This window comes from Nomascus leucogenys, chromosome 3, assembly GCF_006542625.1.
Source record: "Nomascus leucogenys isolate Asia chromosome 3, Asia_NLE_v1, whole genome shotgun sequence".
NCBI classification, from domain to species: domain Eukaryota; kingdom Metazoa; phylum Chordata; class Mammalia; order Primates; family Hylobatidae; genus Nomascus; species Nomascus leucogenys.
Window position 1 is genome coordinate 95,707,627 of NC_044383.1, and position 21,161 is coordinate 95,728,787.

Consider the following 21,161-nt stretch of genomic DNA (forward strand, 5'->3'; position numbering starts at 1 on the left):
ATTTGTCAATTTTGGCTTTTGTTGCCATTGCTTTTGGTGTTTTAGGCATGAAGTTCTTGCCCACGCCTATGTCCTGAATAGTATTGCCTAGGCTTTCTTCTAGGGTTTTTATGGTTTTAGGTCTAACATGTAAGTCTTTAATCCATCTTGAATTAACTTTTGTATAAGGTGTAAGGAAGGGATCCAGTTTCAGCTTTCTACATATGGCTAGCCAGTTTTCCCAGCACCATTTATTAAATAGGGAATCCTTTCCCCATTGCTTGTTTTTGTCAGGTTTGTCAAAGATCAGATAGTTGTAGATATGCGGCATTATTTCCGAAGGCTCTGTTCTGTTCCATTGATCTATGTCTCTGTTGTGGTACCAGTACCATGCTGTTTTGGTTACTGTAGCCTTGTAGTATAGTTTGAAGTCAGGTAGCGTGATGCCTCCAGCTTTGTTCTTTTGGCTTAGGATTGACTTGGCAATGCGGGCTCTTTTTTGGTTCCGTATGAACTTTAAAGTAGTTTTTTCCAATTCTGTGAAGAAAGTCATTGGTAGCTTGATGGGGATGGCATTGAATCTATAAATTACCTTGGGCAGTATGGCCATTTTCACGATATTGATTCTTCCAACCCATGAGCATGGAATGTTCTTCCATTTGTTTGTATCCTCTTTTATTTCATTGAGCAGTGGTTTGTAGTTCTCCTTGAAGAGGTCCTTCACATCCCTTGTAAGGTGGATTCCTAGGTATTTTATTCTCTTTGAAGCAATTGTGAATGGGTGTTCACTCATTATTTGGCTCTCTGTTTGTCTGTGATTGGTGTACAAGAATGCTTGTGATTTTTGTACATTGATTTTGTATCCTGAGACTTTGCTGAAGTTGCTAATCAGCTTAAGGAGATTTTGGGCTGAGACCATGGGGTTTTCTAGATATACAATCATGTCATCTGCAAACAGGGACAATTTGACTTCCTCTTTTCCTAATTGAATACCCTTTATTTCCTTCTTCTGCCTGATTGCCCTGGCCAGAACTTCCAGCACTATGTTGAATAGGAGTGGTGATGTGCTCAAAGAAAACTTTAAGTTAGAAATGTTACTCTGGTTTTTATGAATTTTCTAGCAGTTGAGGGAATGGGTTCTTGTAAATACAGTTACTCCCAGTTTTCTTCCTGAAAACCATATGTAAAAAATATATATGGTCTTCAAATGGAAGGGTTTTTTGTTTTTTTTAGCTGTGCCTCTGTGGGCTGAGTGACCGTGACCACAAAGTGGCTCATGGAGAACTGGTGGGTGTGCAACTGCTACTGGAAGATGTTCTGAGTAGCTATCATGTGACCATGGAGGTCCCCCAAAGACAGCAAGCCACACTGGGCAAAAATACACAGGTATTCTTGGGGAATCGTTTCCATATTGACCAGTACTGTATTGGACTGAAGGACCTCTCTGTTGGGGAGTTGGTCCGGGGAGTCATGTTTTCCCACAGCCTCTCTCAGTAGGTCCCAGGACTGTGCCAACACCACCTGGCAGCAACAGTGGAGCAGGGGTAGCCACTGCAAAGCATTTTCTAAGTTCCATGATTATGGTATATCCATCTATTTTAATTTTAAAAATACGACAAAAGTTGTGGGAGGTCTATTGAAACCAAATGAAACAAAAACACCAACTGGATGCTTTCTTTGTGAGTCATACATCTAGAAGTGGAGTTGGAAGGGCCAGAGGGGTCTGGTAGCCCCAGGTGGAAATCTCAGGCCTGGGCTCTTGTCCTCATCACTCAACTACTGGCCTATGGACTCCTGGGCAGGCACTGCCTCCTCTGGGTTTATCACTCTCAAGCTCTAAGGTGCAAGAGCCACTAGCCCTCCTAGTATCATGACTTTAAACAATTTTGCATGTATCCAGGAACTAGGCAGAGACAATGTTTGGATGCCAGACAAACTAGCTGGTGCCCCTACTTGAAGAGCTTTTCTGTCTGAGCCAAACTTTCTGAGCAATGCCTAAACCCAACATCTCCATTTTCTTACCTTCCTGCCACTCCTCGAAGCACTGCAGTCTGTCTTCCCAATCTTGCTACTGAAACCTCTCTCATCAAGAGATGGTCCTTGTCACTAAATCCCCTGGGTACTTTCAGTCACCTTCCTACCTAACCCCTTGGCAGCATTTGACACAGAGTCCTTCTCAAAGCCTCTCTGCCCTTGGCTTCTACAGTATGAGTCTCTCCTAGCTTTCCTCCAACATCGCTGAGCCCTCCTTCTCAGACCCTTCTGTAGGGTCCTCTACCTCTGCCAACCCTAAAATTTTTTTATAATCTATCCCACCATTGCTACCAGGGCCACATTTTGACTTCCACAGGCCCTAACACTTTTACCTTTGTGGGCTCTTCCCTCCTCCATGAAAAACCATTAAAAGTTATATTTTAACATTGTGCTAGTACAAAGAAAAATATATTAATATCATATATTAAAGCATTTTATTTAGCCTAAAAGGTCTTTTTTTCTGATTAAAAAAAAAATAAAGCATTTTGTGGTCCCTAGGCACTGTGCCTCCTCTGCCCAAGCTGTTAAGTCAGCCCTGAATACTATTAATACCACTACTATTATTGCCTAGAAGTTGAGGTTTGTTCAGATTGCTTTTTATGTATTCATTTATTTAGTCCTCACAATAATTCCATGAGATAGGTTGTTTCATTGTTCTCATTTTATAGATAAGAATACTAAGGTTTAAAAAGGTTAAGTAACATGGCCAAAGTCACATGGTTAATGAGGAAAGAAGCTCAGATTCCAACCCAACGGTCTGGCCCTAGAGCTCCCTCATCCTCTTCTCTACTAGGTTGCTCCATTCCTCACCCTCTCCCTAGGAAAACCCATCCACTTTTATAACTTTGATGACATTCACATGCAATGATCCAAATCTATATGTCTAGCCCAAATATGAATCCTATCAGACTCACATGTTCAATTGCCTGCTGGATATCTCCACTTATTCCATCTCAGAGACAGCGTTTCTCAAGCTAAGGTCCTCTTACTCCCTAAATCTTGACCCTCTCTGTCAGTTTACCACTACCTGCCCAGTTGGCCAAGCCAAAAACTCTGGGCACCATCTTTGACTTCTGTCCCACACCCCACAACCAGTCACCAAGTTTTACTATCAATTATTTTAATATCTTTCAAGTTTGTCTTCTTTCTCTGTTCCCCCACAGTACCCACTTCTATGAGTCCAAACCATCATCATCCCTGATCACTAGGCTATGATCTTGACCTCCAATTGGATTCAATACACATACTCTCACCTCCTTCCAATCCATTCACCAGGGTAATATTTTTAAATGCAAGCCTGATTATATCACTTCCTTCACTATAACTCTTCAATGGATTCCAGATGCCCTGAGAAGAGTCCAAATGCTTTCATCAGCCCCTCGTGACTTGACTCCTGCCAATATTTCTACCCTTAATGTCTTTCGATTTGTCAAATGCACCATGCTCTCTTCGGTACTTCTCCCAAACTGGTCCCTGTAGTGGAAAACTTCCCTCTCCTTCCTCTTTCTGCTTCATCACCTGATTAACTCTTACTTATCCTTCAGATTTCCACTTCCAAACCACTCTCTTTAGGAAGCTTTTTCTGATAATCCACCCTTACTCCGATGCTTCTCTGTGCCAATTAGAGTGCTTCTGGTGCAAGTAACAGGTTGTTCCATTAGCTATAACTTAAATTAGGGAAGCATATTAATCCTCCATAATAAGAAGTCTAGAAGGAGGCAGTTCAGGTTGGTGTAGCCCCTTGACAGTGACTTCAAGGACTCAAGCTCTGCCATTTAGGTGTGTTGGCAAACATCTCCCTCCTGTTTGTATGATAAAAACAGGAACAAAAAAGCTTTCTCCTTGGAGATCTATCTTTTTATCAAGGAGGGGAATATTTTCTAGAAGCCCCCCCGTTAGATTTTCCTTGTGTCTTTTTACCTAAACTGAGTCACAAGTCCACTTGGGGCCAATTAGTGGAAAAAGAAGTGGTTTTGTATGTGCCATCTACGTTCCACAACATAATTAGATCTTCACCCAGTGTGATCATTTGCAAAGCTGAGTATAGACCAAATTGTGCCAAGATAAAAAAACATGCTGGGCCCTCAGGTCCTTCTTTTTGCCATTTTTTGGCCCTATCTGTGATGGATTACCATCTTTTCCTGACATTCCCCACCATCCTCCACCTTGTTATTTATCTTGGCTCCTGTTCCTTCTCTTGTCTGTTAAATTAAAGCACGTAGGTAGAAAAGACTTCTCATCATATGAACATATTAACAAACAAGTTTGCTTTAAAATTATTATTTATTTTAATTAACTTTATTTCATGTGTTTTTATTTAGGAGTATTTAGCTATTCATAGACAATAAGAAGCAGTAGAATTTATACTGCCCTGAGAGTCAGGACTCCTGAGTTCCTGCCCCAGTTATGCTACAAGGTTTTTGATCTCACTAGGCCTCAGTCTCCAAAGCTCCAAAGTAAAGGTGATGAATTGGCTCAGGGCTTTTAAAATTGTGGTCCAAGGAGCCCTGGGGTTCCTCAAAGACACCTTGGGGCTTCTTGAGCTGGGGAGCGGGGGCAGCAATTACATGGCCTCCAGCCTGTCCCCTTCATGTCACCATGCTTGGCCTTGGTCTGTTGAATATTTGGGCCAGTGTGTAAGAATTCATTTGATGAAAGAGCTCTGAGGATAAAATAAAATCTGGAAATCTATACACTAGCTGATTGTTGGGGAGGCAGGCTACAAGACTGAGGAGTTACCAGCAGTCTACAGGAACTCACTCTCCCCTGGGTTTTGCTTATCAATTCTTCCTTGGACAATTTGACCGATGCTCTTCCTGGCAGGCAGGCTTTTCCTTAGATATGTTAATACCACTGCTCTAGGTTGCAATTATACCAGGTTGTTCTCCCTGTTTCTAGCCAGGAAACTTGAGTGTCTCGGGTACTGTCACCTAAATGCTCTCTAAGGCTCTTTTTATCATAACATCATGGGATTTGCCATCCTGGTCTGCCAAGAAGAGCTCCTTTTTTTGTGACTGAGACACTGTGGACAGGCAGTGGGCCTGAATCTGGTCCTCATTTTGTTCCTCACTCTGGGTGACCCTGGCCCTCAGACCACTGGCTGCAGGACAGCAGGACAAACAAGGACCCGAATACCTTGTTTCCTCCACATCCTCCAGGGCTCATAGCAGCCCCTCCACAATTATTTACTTAAGGAAAGCACTAATGAATACATGAAGAAATCATAATTTTAAAGTAATCTTTCTTATTGAATGATAAATTCTAATTAAGAGAAATGTTTCCTGCTTAACTTCTAAAAGATGAGAAGAAACAGGAGGTAGGATAAACTTAAGTTTCCATTTCTTTACCCATAAGATGGGTAAAATCCTCAATGGAAGGTTACTTCATGGCTCCACCGTGATGGGAATTTTAATCTCAGGTGTATTGAAGAGCACTTTCCAGAATGCAGAGGGAAAACACAAAAGGCTCAGTTTTTCAAAGGCAGATAAAATGTTAGTATGCAAGTAAGAGAGTTTTCAAAATGAATGGTTCCAGACCCAAGCAGAAAGCTGCAGTTGAGGCATTCCTATCCTTTCCATAAACTGTTCATGAAGGATGGTCAACCTCTCTCAACTCTACATGTGCTGTGGGCCTGTAAACCATTCCTCCTGGGGAAAAAGTTAATTCTCCAAAGATTTTGTTTTGCACAAGCTGCATGTAAAAGGTTAGCCTGTGTTGGTCCATGATCAGTAAAGAAGGATTTCCATAATGCTTTCAGCCAGATTGGTCCAAAGTGCCAGGATTCAGAAGTCAGTTCTGAAGCAGCCCAAAGACCTCCGAGCTGCTGGAGGGCCCGTGCGATGCGGTGATGTCCTTTGCTTTGCTGAGATCATTTCTGATACTGTGGAAGCAGCTGGAAGTGCTAAAGGAGCACTGGGGCCAACTCAAGCTGCAAGGCCAGGATATCAACTGTGTCTCTCTCCACAAACGGTTTTCAGAGCTCTATGAGTGAGTGCTGCTGAGGATGAAATTCACGGCCATGACTAGAACCTGGGGGATGGCAGATTCCTGCCCCTTAATCTGAGGGCGAGATTTGGTCCATGAATCCTAATATGAACCATTAGACCCATAGACTGAGTCTCTCAGAGCTTGCGGCATTGCAGCCAGAGATATACAGATGGCACATGTGGCACAGGTCTGGGGAATGGGAGGCATTCTAGCAGCTGCAGGCCCTGGCTCGAACGACATAGCTGGCTGGGAAGGCGTGTTGCTTCTGCCACGTGTCTGTTAACAAACAAACATTTACTAAGCACCCCCATACACCTTGAGCCTTACCAAGCTTAAGAAAGTTTGCTTTAGGCCAGGCGTGGTGGCTCCCAGCTGTAATCCCAGCACTTTGGGTGGCTGAGGCGGGTGGATTACCCGAGGTCAGAAGTTTGAGACCAGCCTGGCCATCATGGTGAAACCCTGTCTCTACTAAAGATACAAAAAATTGGCCAGGTATGATGGTGGGTACCTGTAATCCCAGCTACTCGGGAGGCTGAGGCAGGAGAATGGCTTGAACCCAGGAGGCAGAGGTTGCAGTGAGCTGAGATCGCACCATTGCACTCCAGCCTGGGCAACAAGAGTGAAACTCGCTCTCAAAAAAACAAAAAGAAACAACAACAACAACAACAACAAAAAGTTCACTTTGGTATAGCCAGATTGTTTATCTTGTGAAATTATTATAGTCAGTGTCCCTGTTAACTGGGGGAGGTGAAGACTTGTCAATATTTTGAAGAATGAGGACTGAGATCATATGCACCCAATAGGAAAAAGCCTCATGATTTCATGTGGCTAAGGAATGATAACTGTGGTGAATTTAGATGTTGATATATCTGTGAATGGGTTAGGATACTGATGATAGGAAAGAGAAAATGAACAAAAATGATTATCAGAGAATCAAAATGAGAAAAAATATGTTTGCTAATTTCTGTCTTTCTTCTTTAATAGAACTGACATTCTCTACCCCAGCATGAAAGCTATAGCCAGGCAGATGGGGAAAGAAGATGAATTTGAAGGATTTATAGTAAATAATCAGTTTGTTCTTCCCCCCAGTGGAGCCTCAGAAATTGAAATAAAAACTCACCAGGTATGCAGGATATATTTTAAATTTGCCTTTGAAAACGTCCTTTATGGCATTAGCATGTAAAACTACAGGCATACCAAAATGGTATTTTTTCTAAGAAGCTAAGCGTAAATTGCAGGGTTGTAAATCATTGAATGGGCTGGAGGGAGGACAGGACTAAGTATTTAAAGGCATGTGGTGCTTCGATGAAGCAAATTACTACCCTTAATGTCCCTGTTCTATAAGTCTGGAATTTTATCATTTTGATTTTCCTCAAATTGATGTGTACCTTCATAAGAATGATCATAGAAAACATAACCATTATCTTCAGCATAAAATTTAGCACGCAAGTATCCACATGGAAATGAAATATTTGTAAAATCTCCCTGTAACTGTTTTTCTGAGAATAAGAAAATGCCCATTCGGTATGTGTAAGATGATCTGTGTGGAGAAGTTGTTTCCCGATTCCTTGTTCAGCTTGATCCTGGGACTCAGGCGCTCTGTGGCTGGGCTTATTGTACCAGGCAAGCAAAGCCTCAGCTGTTTGGTTGTCAATGCAGAGATGCTCATCCACTGAGCAACAAGGAGAAGTAAGCCCCTGTCAGGCCCCAGTGCCAAGCTCACTGCTTACCCTTCTGAGCCCTATTCCTTTCCAACACCTGGGGGCCTTCAACAGGGAGAAACCTATGCTCTGCAAGCGTAATGAATTGAGTGAGGGCTCACAGTTTTTGGAAGACTTTACTGTTGGTCCTACATGGAGTTTTAAATCTTGTGAAATCTTCCTTGGTATCTAAATCAAGTTTTATACCTGAGGGCTTCTGTTTTTTTTTTTGTTTGTTTGTTTGTTTGTTTTTGAGACGGAGTCTTGCTCTGTTGCCCAGGCTAGGGTGCAGTGGCGCGATCTTGGCTCACTGCAACCTCCACCTCTCAGGTTCAAGCAATTCTCCTGCCTCAGTCTCCCGAGTAGCTGGGATTACAGGTGCCTAGCTAATTTTTTTTATTTTTAGTAGAGATGGGGTTTCATCATCTTGGCTAGGCTGGTCTCGAACTCTTGACCTCGTGATCCACCCACCTCGGCCTCCCAAAGTGTTGAGATTACAGGCGTGAGCCATCGCGCCCGGCTGAGAGCTTCTTTTGTAATGAGAACTCACAGAATCCTAGCCACATTTAGAGACCCCAAAAGACATGAGGTCACCCCAGGGATTAGACACTTTGCAATTTAGCAAAACTTGGTTAAAAAAAAAAAAAAGGATTGTATTTTATCAATGAGGATGTGAGCCAGGAAGAAAAGGTGTTGGTCTCCAGGGAGGTACATCTGTGCCCCCAGAAGCACTAGGGAGACCTAGAAGGGAAGTGTTTCTTCTTTCCTGGGAGAGTAGCTGAGGGGCAGGCCCTAGCCCAAAGCCCTTTTGCAGGAATGTGACACGGGACCCAAAATGTAATCCGAATGTAGAGAGTGACCCTCAACCTGTGCTTACTCTAGCTTCAAAAACTTCTGGAAAATTGTGAAATGCATATGATCCAAGAGGTACTAAGAAAAGTTAACAGAGAGATGACACTGGTTTTATCTGAAAAGTCCAAGGAGAAGTGTTCTCTCCCTACAGGTAAAGTACATTTATTTTGTTACTTCACAAAATAATGTTTATTGGTTTTTCCTAATTATGAAAGCAATTCATGTATCGACATTTGTTGTAAAAACAAGCAAAAACCAAAACATCGGTGCGATGCCCAGAAAATGATATAAAAATGATCTTTTACCCTTGTCCCTGTGCAATGAAAGGGCAAGCCTCTCCCCAGCTGGGCGTCTCTAAATGCCACCAGAGAGCTGAGTGTGGCTGAGCTCTAGTTATAGAACCTGCAACAAGACACAAAGCACTTTGGTATATTTCTTTTCCTGTACAAAGTCTTTTTTAAACAAATGGAAACATAGTTTCACTTCAGTTTCAACTCTACTGATTAACTCATAACTGAAATAAAGTTGAAATGAAGGGAAACCTAAAGCCTTTATTATTTGTAACATATATAAGTTATAATATGTCAAATTTGCATATTTAGGGTATGAAGGCAATCAGAATGGTTTCCTTCCATCTGAGGTCCAAACCTGGGGCCACTTCATGGGCACGTGACACAGGATGCAGAGGGGCACTTGGGGTTTCATGTTCTGTGGTCACCATCCTGAAACTTTTAATGGTTTAACTTTGAATTTGTTCAAAGTTACAATTCTAGGTACCTAAAGTGGGCAGGAGGCTTACCCTTCCTGAGCTACCCATTGAACACATGGTGTTGCTGCCAGCCTGGGACCCCTGAGATGCTGCTGGGTACACACATCTGACCTTGACCCTCCCCATACCCAGAAGGGAGGGGGACCTTGGCACAGGGAGGGTCAAGGTCAGGCGTGTGCACCCGGCAGCATCTCAGGGGTCTTAGGCTGGCAGCACTGCCATGTGTTCAATGGGTAGCTCAGTGAGGGCAAGCCTCCTGCCCACCTTGGGTACCTAGAGTCTCCCAGGACAGAGGTTGCAGTACTCTTGGGGGTTGCCTTTCCACGGTGGATTGGGGTAGTGGGGAGGGGAGATGCCTGACTCAACTTCTCATCCCCAGGCAGGGCCCGGTGCCTCAGTCTGGTAGCTGGTGGGTCATGCATATTCATGCACTGAGACACAGGCAGGTCCACTGGGTGCTTATGGGGGTCTCACTTCCCCTGCACATATCCCCATGACCAAGGGAGCGCAACGTTAAAGGCAAATTAAAAACACCGTGACAGGTCAAGAGAAAGACTGCAGAAGAAAGGGAAAAGGTTTATCTTTTAATATCTGTGTGACACTTTTTCCTCCTTTTTGAACAAGAGGTCCTACATTTTTATTTTGCACCAGGCCCCTGCATTATGTAGCTAGTCCTGTCTGAACTATAATATCTATTCCTAACTTTGAATATTCTGTAGGAAATTCATAACCTTTGAGCTAGGGAGTTGTCTGACTACGAACTTAAATTAGGTTTTGCTTTTGAGACAAAGTCCACAGACATTGTAGTGTTAATTAATAACCTCTGTCCTCACCTAAGACATAGTCATTTTATTAGTGCTTCGAGTAACTGAATTCTGTAAACAGGGCGCTGTGCAATGAAAGCGTGAGCCTCTCCCCAGCTGGGCGTCTCTAATGCCACCAGAGAGCTGAATGTGGTTGAGCTCTAGTTACAGAACATTCAACAAGACACAAAGCGCCTGTTGTTTGTGCTGTGTTTGCTGCATCCAGGCGGCTCCCTTCCGAGTCCTTGGAGAAAATCCACAAGCCTGCAGCAGGTGCAACCATCTGCACATGTTGGGGCCGTGGTTCCTACCAGACACCCGGGGTGAGGGGCTGTGGGGAAGCATCTTTGCTTTGTGGTTGTGCTGCCTTGCGCAGGGTGCCTGTCAGCTGTGCTGCAAAGGGCCTTCAATGCAGTGGGGGGCAGGCAGAGGGGAGGGGTAGAGTTATTTTTAACAGTGGCTAGGTTGATATTACCAAGCCTCACTTTGGCTGGAGTGTGCTGGCTAGTTCTAAACTCTTGTTTGATGCTATACTTATAAGACTTTCAAACTCCATGCCAATATCAAATGGGAAGGGTTGTTGTTTCTGGTTCTGTTTTGTTTTGTTCTTTGGTCTGTCAGGCATGACTCAGTGTGGAGACCTGGATCTCCACCTCTACTGAGTTCTCCTAATTCAAGCGATTGAGTCCTCACTGTGTGCCAAGGTGCTTTGGTATACATTTCTTCAGTGTCATCTTCCTGAGACCTCTGTGGGTTTGGTGCCTTCAAAGAAGGCAATAACATATTGGAATCCCCACCTACCTACTGTTTATCTTGGCAGCAAGAAGTAGCCATAGTGGACAGGGCTTCCACACAAGGGCCGCCTCTTCATGCAGAGATCACCCTTTGTGGTCAAGGTTAGCTTAGGGCTGGAGGTTTTTCCAGAGGAAGTTAGGAATGGAGAGTATTGAGAACCAGAGGGACAGTAAAAGCCCTTATCCTTTTCCTCAGGGTCTTCTCCTTCCCTGTGGGCTGACTGACTCTGGTGTTTACATTTACATCTGCCAAAAAGAAACCCTGAGCCAGGTATGGTGGCTCACTCCTGGAGCCCAGAGGCACTCTGGGAGGCCAAGGCAGGCGGATCACTTGAGCTCAGGAATTTGAGACCAGCCTGAGCAACATGGTAAAACCCCAACTCTACAAAAAATGGAAAAAAATTAGCTGGGTATGGCAGTGCACACCTGTAGTCCCAGCTGCTCAGGATGCTGAGGTGGGAGGATTGCTTGAGCCTGGGATGTCGAGGCTGCAGTGAGCCAAGATCGTGCCACTGCACTCCAGCCTGAGTGACAGAGTGAGACTCTGTATCAAAAAAAAAAAAAAAAAAAAGGAACCCTGGAATACTTCTCTCCCTCTCCCTCTTTCCTTCCCCCTCACCTTGTCTTGGAGCTTGATCATACAGCTTCTGAATGAGTTTCCAGTTTGTCATTGAGCCTTTGAGGATGTGGCATCCAGACCTGGCCCTCATACTAGGTCTCGGTGGCTGAACTAGTAGTCCCCTGAAAACTATCTAAAGTGGATCCAGACATCTTTGTTCAGCCCCGGGGCTTATCTTAGCAGAGATGGCCCCATTGGTTCACAAAGATTCTGCCATCCCTCATCTTTGATGTTTTGGCATTGCAGTGATTTTTAATTGATTTTCTAATTTTCTCTGAGCAGTTATAAGGCCAACAGTGTCCAAAGTGGAATGCATATATCCCAGGGGTGTGGGAAGAAAATATTAGAACTTCTAAATAGATTAGAGCCATATGTAAGGAGTCACATGCCACACTCTACACTGAGGTGTCCTGAAGTGACCATGGGCAGGCAATCCACAAGTAACAAGAAAATAGTAGAGGTGACACTGCTAATCCTAGTGCATGCTTATCCTCAGCCACATTATGAGGTCATAAAACATAATCTAATCATATCTGATAAGAAGAGAGACAATAAATTTTTCTTTTTTTTTTTTTTTTAGAGATACAATCTCACGCTGCCACCCAGGCTGGAGTTCAGTGGTGCCACCATAGCTCACTGCAGCCTTGAACTCCTGGGCTCAAATGATCCTCCTACCTCAGCCTTCCAAGTAGCTAGAATCACCGGTGCACACCACCATGCCCAACTAATTTTTAAAAATTTTTTGTAGAGCCATCCTCTTGCTATGTTGCCCAGGCTGGTCTTGAACTTTTCAAGTGATCTTCCCACCTCTGCCTCCCAGCGTGCTGAGATTATAGGTGTAAGCCACCTGCCTACCAGACAAAAAAAATTGTAAAAGCTCAAGGAAACTATTGGGAATGCGGATTGAGATCCATTCTCATTGTTGATGAATCCTCCCCTAAGTATATCATGCTTTGTGATATTCGCTATTGGTAGTATTGTAGTTATAAATACATATAAATAAAATAAAATATAAAAATATAATAATATAGGATAATAAATATAATCAAAATATAAGTGTACATATATTAAAGGTGAGAGATGAACAAACGTTTTGCTTCAAGAGACAGTTCTTACAAGAGCGTCGTGTCAGCCAGCACTTCCCCAGCAGTGCCATGGAACACAAGTTCCTCAAGATACTACAGCAGCAGTTCTCCCAGCCCTTCTTCGCTAACAGGCTTCTGGGTTACCTGACGCTTTCCGTTCTCCTGGTAACATGAGCCAGCAAAGTGCTCACTAATCACAGTCTTTAGGTTGCATGTGTTTTACCTAGCATCGCTGATCATTGTTTGCTCCAAACCTGTTTGTGCCAGTTTTAACTGTCATTGTATTGAGATAATTTAATTAAAAACTATGTAAACCAGTGTAATAGGAATACAAAAAGAAAGAGATCTGTTGATTCTAGAAAAACTAAATTGAAATTGATCATCTGTAGCACATCTAGTCAGTGGAACATTAAGCATTTGAAAGAAATGAGCTGTCAAGCCATGAAAAGACATGGAAGAAGCTTAAATGCATATTACTAAGTGAAAGAAGCCAATGTGAAAAGGCAACATATTTTATGATTCCAAATATGACATTCTGGAAAAGGCGAAACTATGGAGAGAGTAAAAAGATCAGTGCCTGCCACCGTTTAGGAGGGTAGGAAGGAGGAATAGGCAGAGCACAGAGGATTTTGGGGCAGTGAACCTATTCTGTATGATACTAACATAGTGTATCCATGTCATCATATGTTATCCAAGCCCATAGGATGTAGGACACTAACAGTAAACCGTAATGCAAACTATAGGCTTTGGATGATAATGACATGTCAGTGTAGGTTCATTGATGGTAACAAATGCACCCTCTGGGGCAGGACATTGATGGTGGAGAATGCGTGTGAGGACTGGGAGCTTATGGGCACTCTCAATACATTTCCCTCCATTCTGCTATGAACCTGAAATTGCTCTAAAAAAATTAAATGTATTTGAAAAAGAAAATAAAGTAAAACGCCTGGGCATGGTGGCTCACACCTGTAATCCCAGCACTTCGTCTTGGCCAACATGGCGAAACCCTGTCTCTACTCAAAATACAAAAATTAGCCAGGCGTGATGGCAGGCAGCTGTAATCCCAGCTACTCAAGAGGCTGAGGCAGTGAGCTGAGACTGCGCCATTGTGCTCCAGCCTGGGCAACAAGAGCGAAACTCTGTCTCAAAAAAAAAAAAAAAAGAAAAGAAAAGAAAAAAAAAGAAAAAATAAAATAAAAATTATGTTGAAAGGATTTGGAAAACCTGAATAAAAGGCTAGTTGTGTAGAAAAAAGAAAAATCATCAAATCGGTTATGAGACAGATAGCTGAAAAGACTAGGTAAAATTGTGAAATTGTGCAAAATGATGTGTTTGGATTTTCAGGTCTTTAAGGTTTCTCTAAAATCAAACAAACAAAAGTAGAAACTATAGACCAAGATTTATAGAACAAAGATGGTGCAGAACTTCAGTCAGTGGGTACTTACAAAGAAAAGGCCTAGGCCCTATGTTAGATGACTGGCAGATGTTTGTAAATTTACGTAGTTTTAAGTTAAATAAAATGTTTTAGATAGTACATGTTATTTGTAAAGCATTCTCTGCTTTAACTGACTTTTTTTTTTTTTTTAACTAACCAACTAACTCTTAGTCTTGATTGCATTGGATAGGAGGATTTCTACCATGTTTTTCAGGGTCGGTGGAGAAGGGTTTTGTTCATTTGTCTTTTGTTCAAAATAAGTTTGGGAAACTCAGGGTAAATAATATTAAACAGTTTCCTCTACTCTAGAGCCTTTACTATCCAACTGTGCACTGTGTATCTCCAAAGGAGAGAAAATATGCAATGTTTTTTTTAAATTTTATTTACTTCTTTATTTATTTGACCATAGAAACTTTTTCTCTCCTTGGAAACATTTATTATCAACACAAAGAATTAGTGTTCTGGGGAGCAGTTTGAAAATCACAAGAGTACAAGATGCATACATACTCTGCAATAAGGCTTTCAACCTACCCACTTATTGGGGTGCCCCAGCTGGTTGGGAGAACAGCCTTGATTGGTAGTTGTATGTCTTCAAGTTTCAGTTCTGCCTTGGTTTGGGACCCAGGAACCACTGAGGCACCAAAAGCTAGTGGTTGTGTTAGGGAAGTGGAATGTTACCCAGCCAAGATGTCCTTCCTAGAGGGAGGAGGCTGGGGGGTGGTGTGCAGAGAAGGAGAGAGGGGAAGTGGTTTGGCTAACAGGAAGTCAAAGTTTCCTCTAGTCAAATGACCTGGAACAGAGTGAGAGGAGAAAATGGAGTCCTAACTTAACCCCCAGTGTGCTGTCTCCTTCCTACTTCCATGTTTCTGTCAAAAACTGCTGCCTCCTCTTAAAGAAGCCATGACCAAACACACACTGAAAATGAGACCCATTTGGAGACAGCCAACTCCCCTTTGCCAGGAATTGTTTCTTTTGGATGGATTCTGCTTTTCCTGGCTCCCTGACTCCTGCCTGCAGATGCAAATGCATGTCTGAACCTGAATTCACGAGCAAGGAGAGAGTGCGGCCCAGCGCTCTGTTAAGTTTTCCCTTCAGCTGAGTGCAGAGCTAAACCCCAAACCAGCTCACTGGACATCTGCCAGGTGAGGGTCCCCATACTAGAAGTGTGCAACAGATGTGGTCCCTCACCAGGCTTATCTGTGAGCTGGAGACCCGCCACAACAGTACCCTGGAAAAGATATCCAACTTCTCGTGTGAAATACACGTGAGCCCTGTCTTGTCATAGCTTAGACGTTTAAAAAGCCTTAAACATCTTAAGAAGTGTGAATTGCTGGGCACATTAACTCTTGGATTTTCCATTTCAGCTGTACTGGGACAGTGGCAATGTGTCTTCTGGCCTTTATTTCCTAAAGGAAAAGCAAAAACAGATTTATATGTTTATTATGAAAAGTAGTCAATTGTTGAAGAAACATAGAATCCCATTTTCAAAACCAGGACTTGGCAGTAAATAGCGTAAGTACAAATACCAAAGGCTCTGGCTCTGTTGTGCCCACATTTCTGGGGGGACTGTGCTAGGTGTTTTGTCTTGGGAGCACTGAGCCTCCTGTCAGTAAATTGAGTGTGCACGTAGGAAGTCTCATCTGAAATTAGAAACAGCTGGGGCGGGAGCAGGCTGGCAGGTGTCCCTGCTGATGACCAGCACCCCCCATTAACAGAAAATGGAGCGAGGTGGAGCCTGGCTCCTCAGTCCAACTCCATAGATCGCTTCACTTCAGTATTCCCCTGGGACCACCACGAGGAGGTAGGCACTATCCAGCCAGTTCTTACCAATATAATTAACATGCACATGTGCTTTTGCTCTTCCATGTGGATGGAAGTCAAGCAGTGTTGACATTCTCACATCGTTCCACCGTCATGTTATTTTTAAGTATCTTATTTTTAACAGATAATATATGCACATGGTTCCAAATTCAAAATGATGAAAAATATACATTTAGAGTCTTGTTGTCACCATGAACCCCCTTGCACCCTAGTCTGCCACCTGTATGTAACCACTTTCATTAGTTTTCTGTATGTCCTTTCAGTGCTGCTTTGTGCATATATTCATTCTTTCATTCAATAACTATTCAATAAATATTTACATTCTTTCATTACAGGAACTATTCCATGTCCTAGGCTACTATATTTTAGGAAATACTTTAGGAATATATTCTTCCTTTCATTGAGTTTATAGTCTAGGAAGGGGCAGACAACAAGCGATAACATAAGAAAAGAGAAAATAATGGAGTAAGGAAGGGTGGTGTTGCGGAGGTTTGGAGGGGGCCCATTGCAATTTTAAATAGGGTCATTAGGGTAGACCTCACTGAGTGAGTGATGTTTTGAGCAAAAGTTTGAAATAAGGTGAGGAATTGAGCTATGAGGGTATCTAAGTGAAGAGCATTCCAGAAAAGCAACAAGTCATACAAAGGCCCTATGCAGAGCATGCCTACTATATTCAAAGAATAGCAAGGACCTAAGTGTGGCTGGAGTGGAGACCGTGAGGGAGAGAAAGTAGTAAGCGTTGAAGTCAGAGAGGGAGGGGGAAGGGGGGCAGACCATGCAAGGCCTTTTGAGGCTTTTTTGTTTGCTCCAAATGCAGTGGGGACCAAGTCTCAGATTTTGAGCGTCATGATCTGGCTTATATTTTGACAGAATCTCTCTGGCTAAGGTGTGGAGAATAGGCTGTGAAGGAAGGAAGGAAGAAAGGGTGAAAGTAGAAAGAAGCTGGTGTGGAGGTTATTGCAATAACTGAAGAAAGGAGTGATGGTGGCTCAAAGTTGAGAGCAGTGGAAATAGTGAGTGGTCAGACTCTGGGCTTATTGTGAAGTAGGCACTAATGGGTTGAGTATTGTTAGGTGTGTGAGAAAGAAGAACCAATTATGACTCCAGCGTTTTCAGTTGGGAAGATAGAATTTCTATCAGCTGAGAGGAAAACTGTGAAGCAAGTTAGGGAAGGAAGACTGGGAATTTGATTATGCACAAATTAAGTTTTAAATGCCTTTTAGACATCCAAGAAGACATGCCAAGTGAGTATTGGATCTAAATTTGGGAGTTGTCAGGATATGAATGGTATTTAGCTGTGAGACGAGATGAAAACGCCAAGGGAGTGAATATATATAGAAGTGAGGAGGTGGACCACGGCTGAGCCCTGGGACACTCTAATGTTAACAGCTGGGGGTGGTGGGGGAGGAGAAATAGCAAAAGACATCTAGAAGGAATATAAAGAACAAACGTTGAGTTAGGAAAACTAGGGCACCGCAGTGTCCCAATGCCTAGTGAAGGAGATTTCTCAAGCAGGAGGAAGCGACAAATTGTGTGAAATGCTGCTGGTAGCTGAGTAAAACCACTGGCTTTAGCCACATGAAGATCACTGGTGTTCGTGACAAAATCAGTTTCAGTGCAGTGGTGGAGGTGAAAACCAGGTAAGTGGGGTTAAGAGAGAATTTGTAAGACGTCAAAAAGGCAGTTTAAGTATAGACTTCTCTTTCTGGGAGTTTTGCTACAAAAGGGTACAAAGAAATGAGGCAATAGCTGATGGGTGAAGTGGGGTCAAGAGAAAGGTTTTTATGAGATGGGAGAAATAACGTGTACTATTGTGAGTGATCCAGGAAAGAGGGGAGAAATGATGATAGAGAAGAAAGGGGAGTTTCTGGGGTAGTAATCCTAGCAGGCTTGAGGGGATATCCTCCCCCTTTATTATCATTGTAGTTATCTTTCTTATAAAATGTGGCATTTTATGGCCATTGTTCTGCACCTTGCCTTTTTCATTTAATAATCTGTGCTTGTTTTCGTAACATATGGAGAATTTTTCTTTTTTTTCACGGCTGCATACTATTTCACTGGAAGGATATGCCATAGTTTTAAGTACACCCTGAAGGGTGGACACTTGTGTGCTTCCAAGCTTTTGCTGCTATAACCAATGTTCCTCTGAATAACTCTGGTTATTTTTTTTAATTTTTATATTTTTTCAATTTTATGTTTTTTATTGCAGAGACAAGTGAACATTTATTTTTGTGCCTTTCTTCCTATGTGTATTTCAAGTCTTTTTCAAAACAAGGCCCCAGGAATCTCTAGATTCAGTTATGTCCCTGGGCTTGGCCGAGTGCTGCAGGAGTCTTAGGGAGCCTTGTACAGAAGCTAGAGTTACTCATTTACCAACATTAAACCCTGGGATAGACAATGCAGCAAAGAAGGACGACTTCCTCCATGGAATGTGCTGATTTCAGATGGGGCAGCAGCCAATGTAGAAAACACTAACATTTTTTCTTGGAACTGGATTGTGAAGAGAGGTGCTTGCCATGAACATAAGCTACTATCTTTTGTTTTTGGGGTTGTTTTTTGTTTTGTTTTGTTTTTTGAGACGGAGTTTTCCTCTTGTTGCCCAGGATGGAGGGCAATTGCGCAATCTTGACTCACTGCAACCTTCGCCTCCCAGGTTCAAGCAATTTTCCTGCCTCAGCCTCCCGAGTAGCTGGGATTACAGGTGTGTACCATCATGCCCGGCTAATTTTTGTATTTTTAGTAGAGACAGGGTTTCTCCATGTTGGTCAGGCTGATCTTGAACTCCTGACCTCAGGTGATCTGCCTGCCTCAGTCTCCCAAAATGTTGGAATTACAGGCACGAGCCACCGTGCCCAGCCAGCTACTGTCTTTTCTTTGGCGCTTCCTTTCCAGTTTTTGAAGATAAAGCAGGAAATAATCTTCTCTGAAGATACTTGATAAAAATTCCCAAAAAAACAAAAACACATGCTTCCACTTCATTGACAAAACTTTACTGCAGTTTGGCACCTGGGTCTAGTTCAGCTGGCGGATAAGCTGATTGATGCATTCACCCCGATAGCCAGGTGTGCCCATCTCCTTGAGGAAGCCCACTCTATTTTTGGTAGCATGACAGGCCACTGAGAGGTGGAAAGGGTGCAAGAACCATGACATCTCCTGGAAATGCTTCCCTGGGGAGGCAATTTCATGAATGAGGTCTTCCAAGCAAATGACGCCAAACTTCCCCAGGTGCTCCTCAATCACTGTGTTGTCTGTCAGAGGGATGGTCTTATTCTTGACCTCGGATTGTCCACGTTTCAAAATGAGTTCCCGGACAGACTTCAGATTTGGAAATCCCCAGGTAACATAAGGTTCCACTATACACAGCATTTTTAGGTTCTGGGGGGTTACTTTTACAAAGACACAACTAAAAATTTTCTTTAGGTGAAGTGTTGCAATGGTTCTCTACACCAGTAAACTCACACCATTAATCCTTTCAATGCATTCAACAAAGTCCAAGGAATGTTTATCTGGCAATTCCAAGGTGTGAGGTTTCACTTCTAGTCATCTGAGATGCACCTTGTCACGTTTCTGCCGCCAGGAACCATGTAGGAATGATTCCAGTCATTTAAACCTGAGCCCTTTTCCTTTCCTCCGCTCCTTCTTTGCTAAAAGTGCCTGCTTTGCCTGGGTGGCTTTGAGGGCTTGATAAGCCTTCCTCTTTTTCAGGAGATTTTCTGGAACCAAAGGGCTTTTTCTTTGCTCTTACTCTGCCATCTTTCTAGTGTTGCAGCTACTGATCACGCGCAACCCCTTTACATTTTATTTTTTAGAGCGAGGATCTCAACCTGTTTCCCAGGCTACAGTGCAGCGATGTAATCATGGTTCACTGTAGCCTTGACCTCGTGGGCTCAAGGGATTCTCCCACCTCAGCCTCCCAAGTAGCTAGGACTATAGGCATGCATCACCACGCCTGTCTATTTTAAATGTTTTGTGGAGATGGGGTCTCACTGTGTTGCCCAGGTTGGTCTGAACTCCTGGCCTCAAGTGAACTTTGTATATGCCTCATCCCATCTGTGTCAGCCATATTGCTGCTTCAATCTTGGAGCTAAAGTTCAGTCTGTCAACATTTCTAATCTGTAACTCTATCTTCTCTCTTCTGAATTTCCTCTCCTTTTTTATCACTATATATTCAAGTTAATTTTGCCCTCTAGCACTAGGAACTTAAGCAGATAAATGTAATAGTTCTTCATTTATTTCTGATCATTGTTTCAGACCAAAATAATTGGCAGATACATAGAAGGCCTTAAGAAAAATAAACATAATGTAGGATTAATACTAATATTTGATTTGCGGTTTTTAGTTATGGTAATGGAATATTCCCTGGATTTCATAGGTGCTCTTCCAAATCTTTGCATTAGGAGTCAGGTTAGAGATCTTCCTAGTTCCCATGTCCAGAGGGTCCTGGATCCCCCGTTGCCCAGCCCCCACTAGTTTTTGCATACAGTTGACCTTTGAACAACATGGTTTGAACTGTGCAGGTCCACTGATACACAGATTTTTTTCAACCAGATGAGGATAGAAAATACAGCATTCAGGATGTGAAAACCACGTGTGCAGAGGGCAGATATTTGTATCCACGAGCCCCCCAGGGCTGACTGCAGGATTTGAATATGCATGGATTCAGGATCCAAGGGTGTTCCTGGGAACAGTCTCCAGTCCCCTGCATGTATCAAGGGGCAGCTGAGTTTGGAAACAGCTTATTGTGTCCCATGTTCTGTCTCAGAGAGTTGCCATTTTATAGCCATTAATGACAGCACAATGTTTTGTGGTACTAGTGCCGGTATGTTTTTCCCCCTAGATCTCTGGAAACACCAAGTCATGAAAGAAAATTTTTCAGTCTCAAGACCACAAATAGTTGAAAAATTCATACAGAGATTAATGCAGAATTATCAGGATGATGGAGTAGAGGTATGTATTGAAAATTAGTCATTCTGTTGGTTTTTATAACATCATCCCAAACAAGGAAAACTTTCTCATTTAATGGATCTCCTAATGCTTCCCTTATTCCCTAAGAATGATTATATGAATACTGAGGCTAAGCCCAAAATAGAGCAATTGTTAATTGTTTTTTTCCTTTTTTTTTTTTTTTTGAAACGGAGTCTCCCAGACTTGAGTGTAGTGGCACGATCTCGGCTCACTGCAACCTCTGCCACCCGGGTTCAAGCGATTCTCCTCCCTCAGCCCCCTGAGTAGCTAGGACCACAGGCATGTGCCACCACACCCAGCTAATTTTTGTGTATTTTT

The 21,161-nt window shown here is 42.9% G+C and overlaps 1 protein-coding gene and 1 pseudogene across 1 annotated transcript in view; one reads left to right on the plus strand and one right to left on the minus strand.

Annotated features, from left to right (window-relative positions):
* Positions 1–21,161, plus strand: part of LOC100601315 (coiled-coil domain-containing protein 162-like) — a 47,942-nt gene that overhangs the window by 1,135 nt on the left and 25,646 nt on the right. Inside the window, 5 exon segments of the mRNA XM_012505884.2 lie at positions 1,213–1,365; positions 5,771–6,000; positions 6,985–7,123; positions 8,583–8,703; positions 20,716–20,825. Coding sequence (XP_012361338.2) covers positions 1,213–1,365; positions 5,771–6,000; positions 6,985–7,123; positions 8,583–8,703; positions 20,716–20,825 — 753 coding nt within the window.
* LOC100603356 lies at positions 18,891–19,652 on the minus strand (annotated as a pseudogene).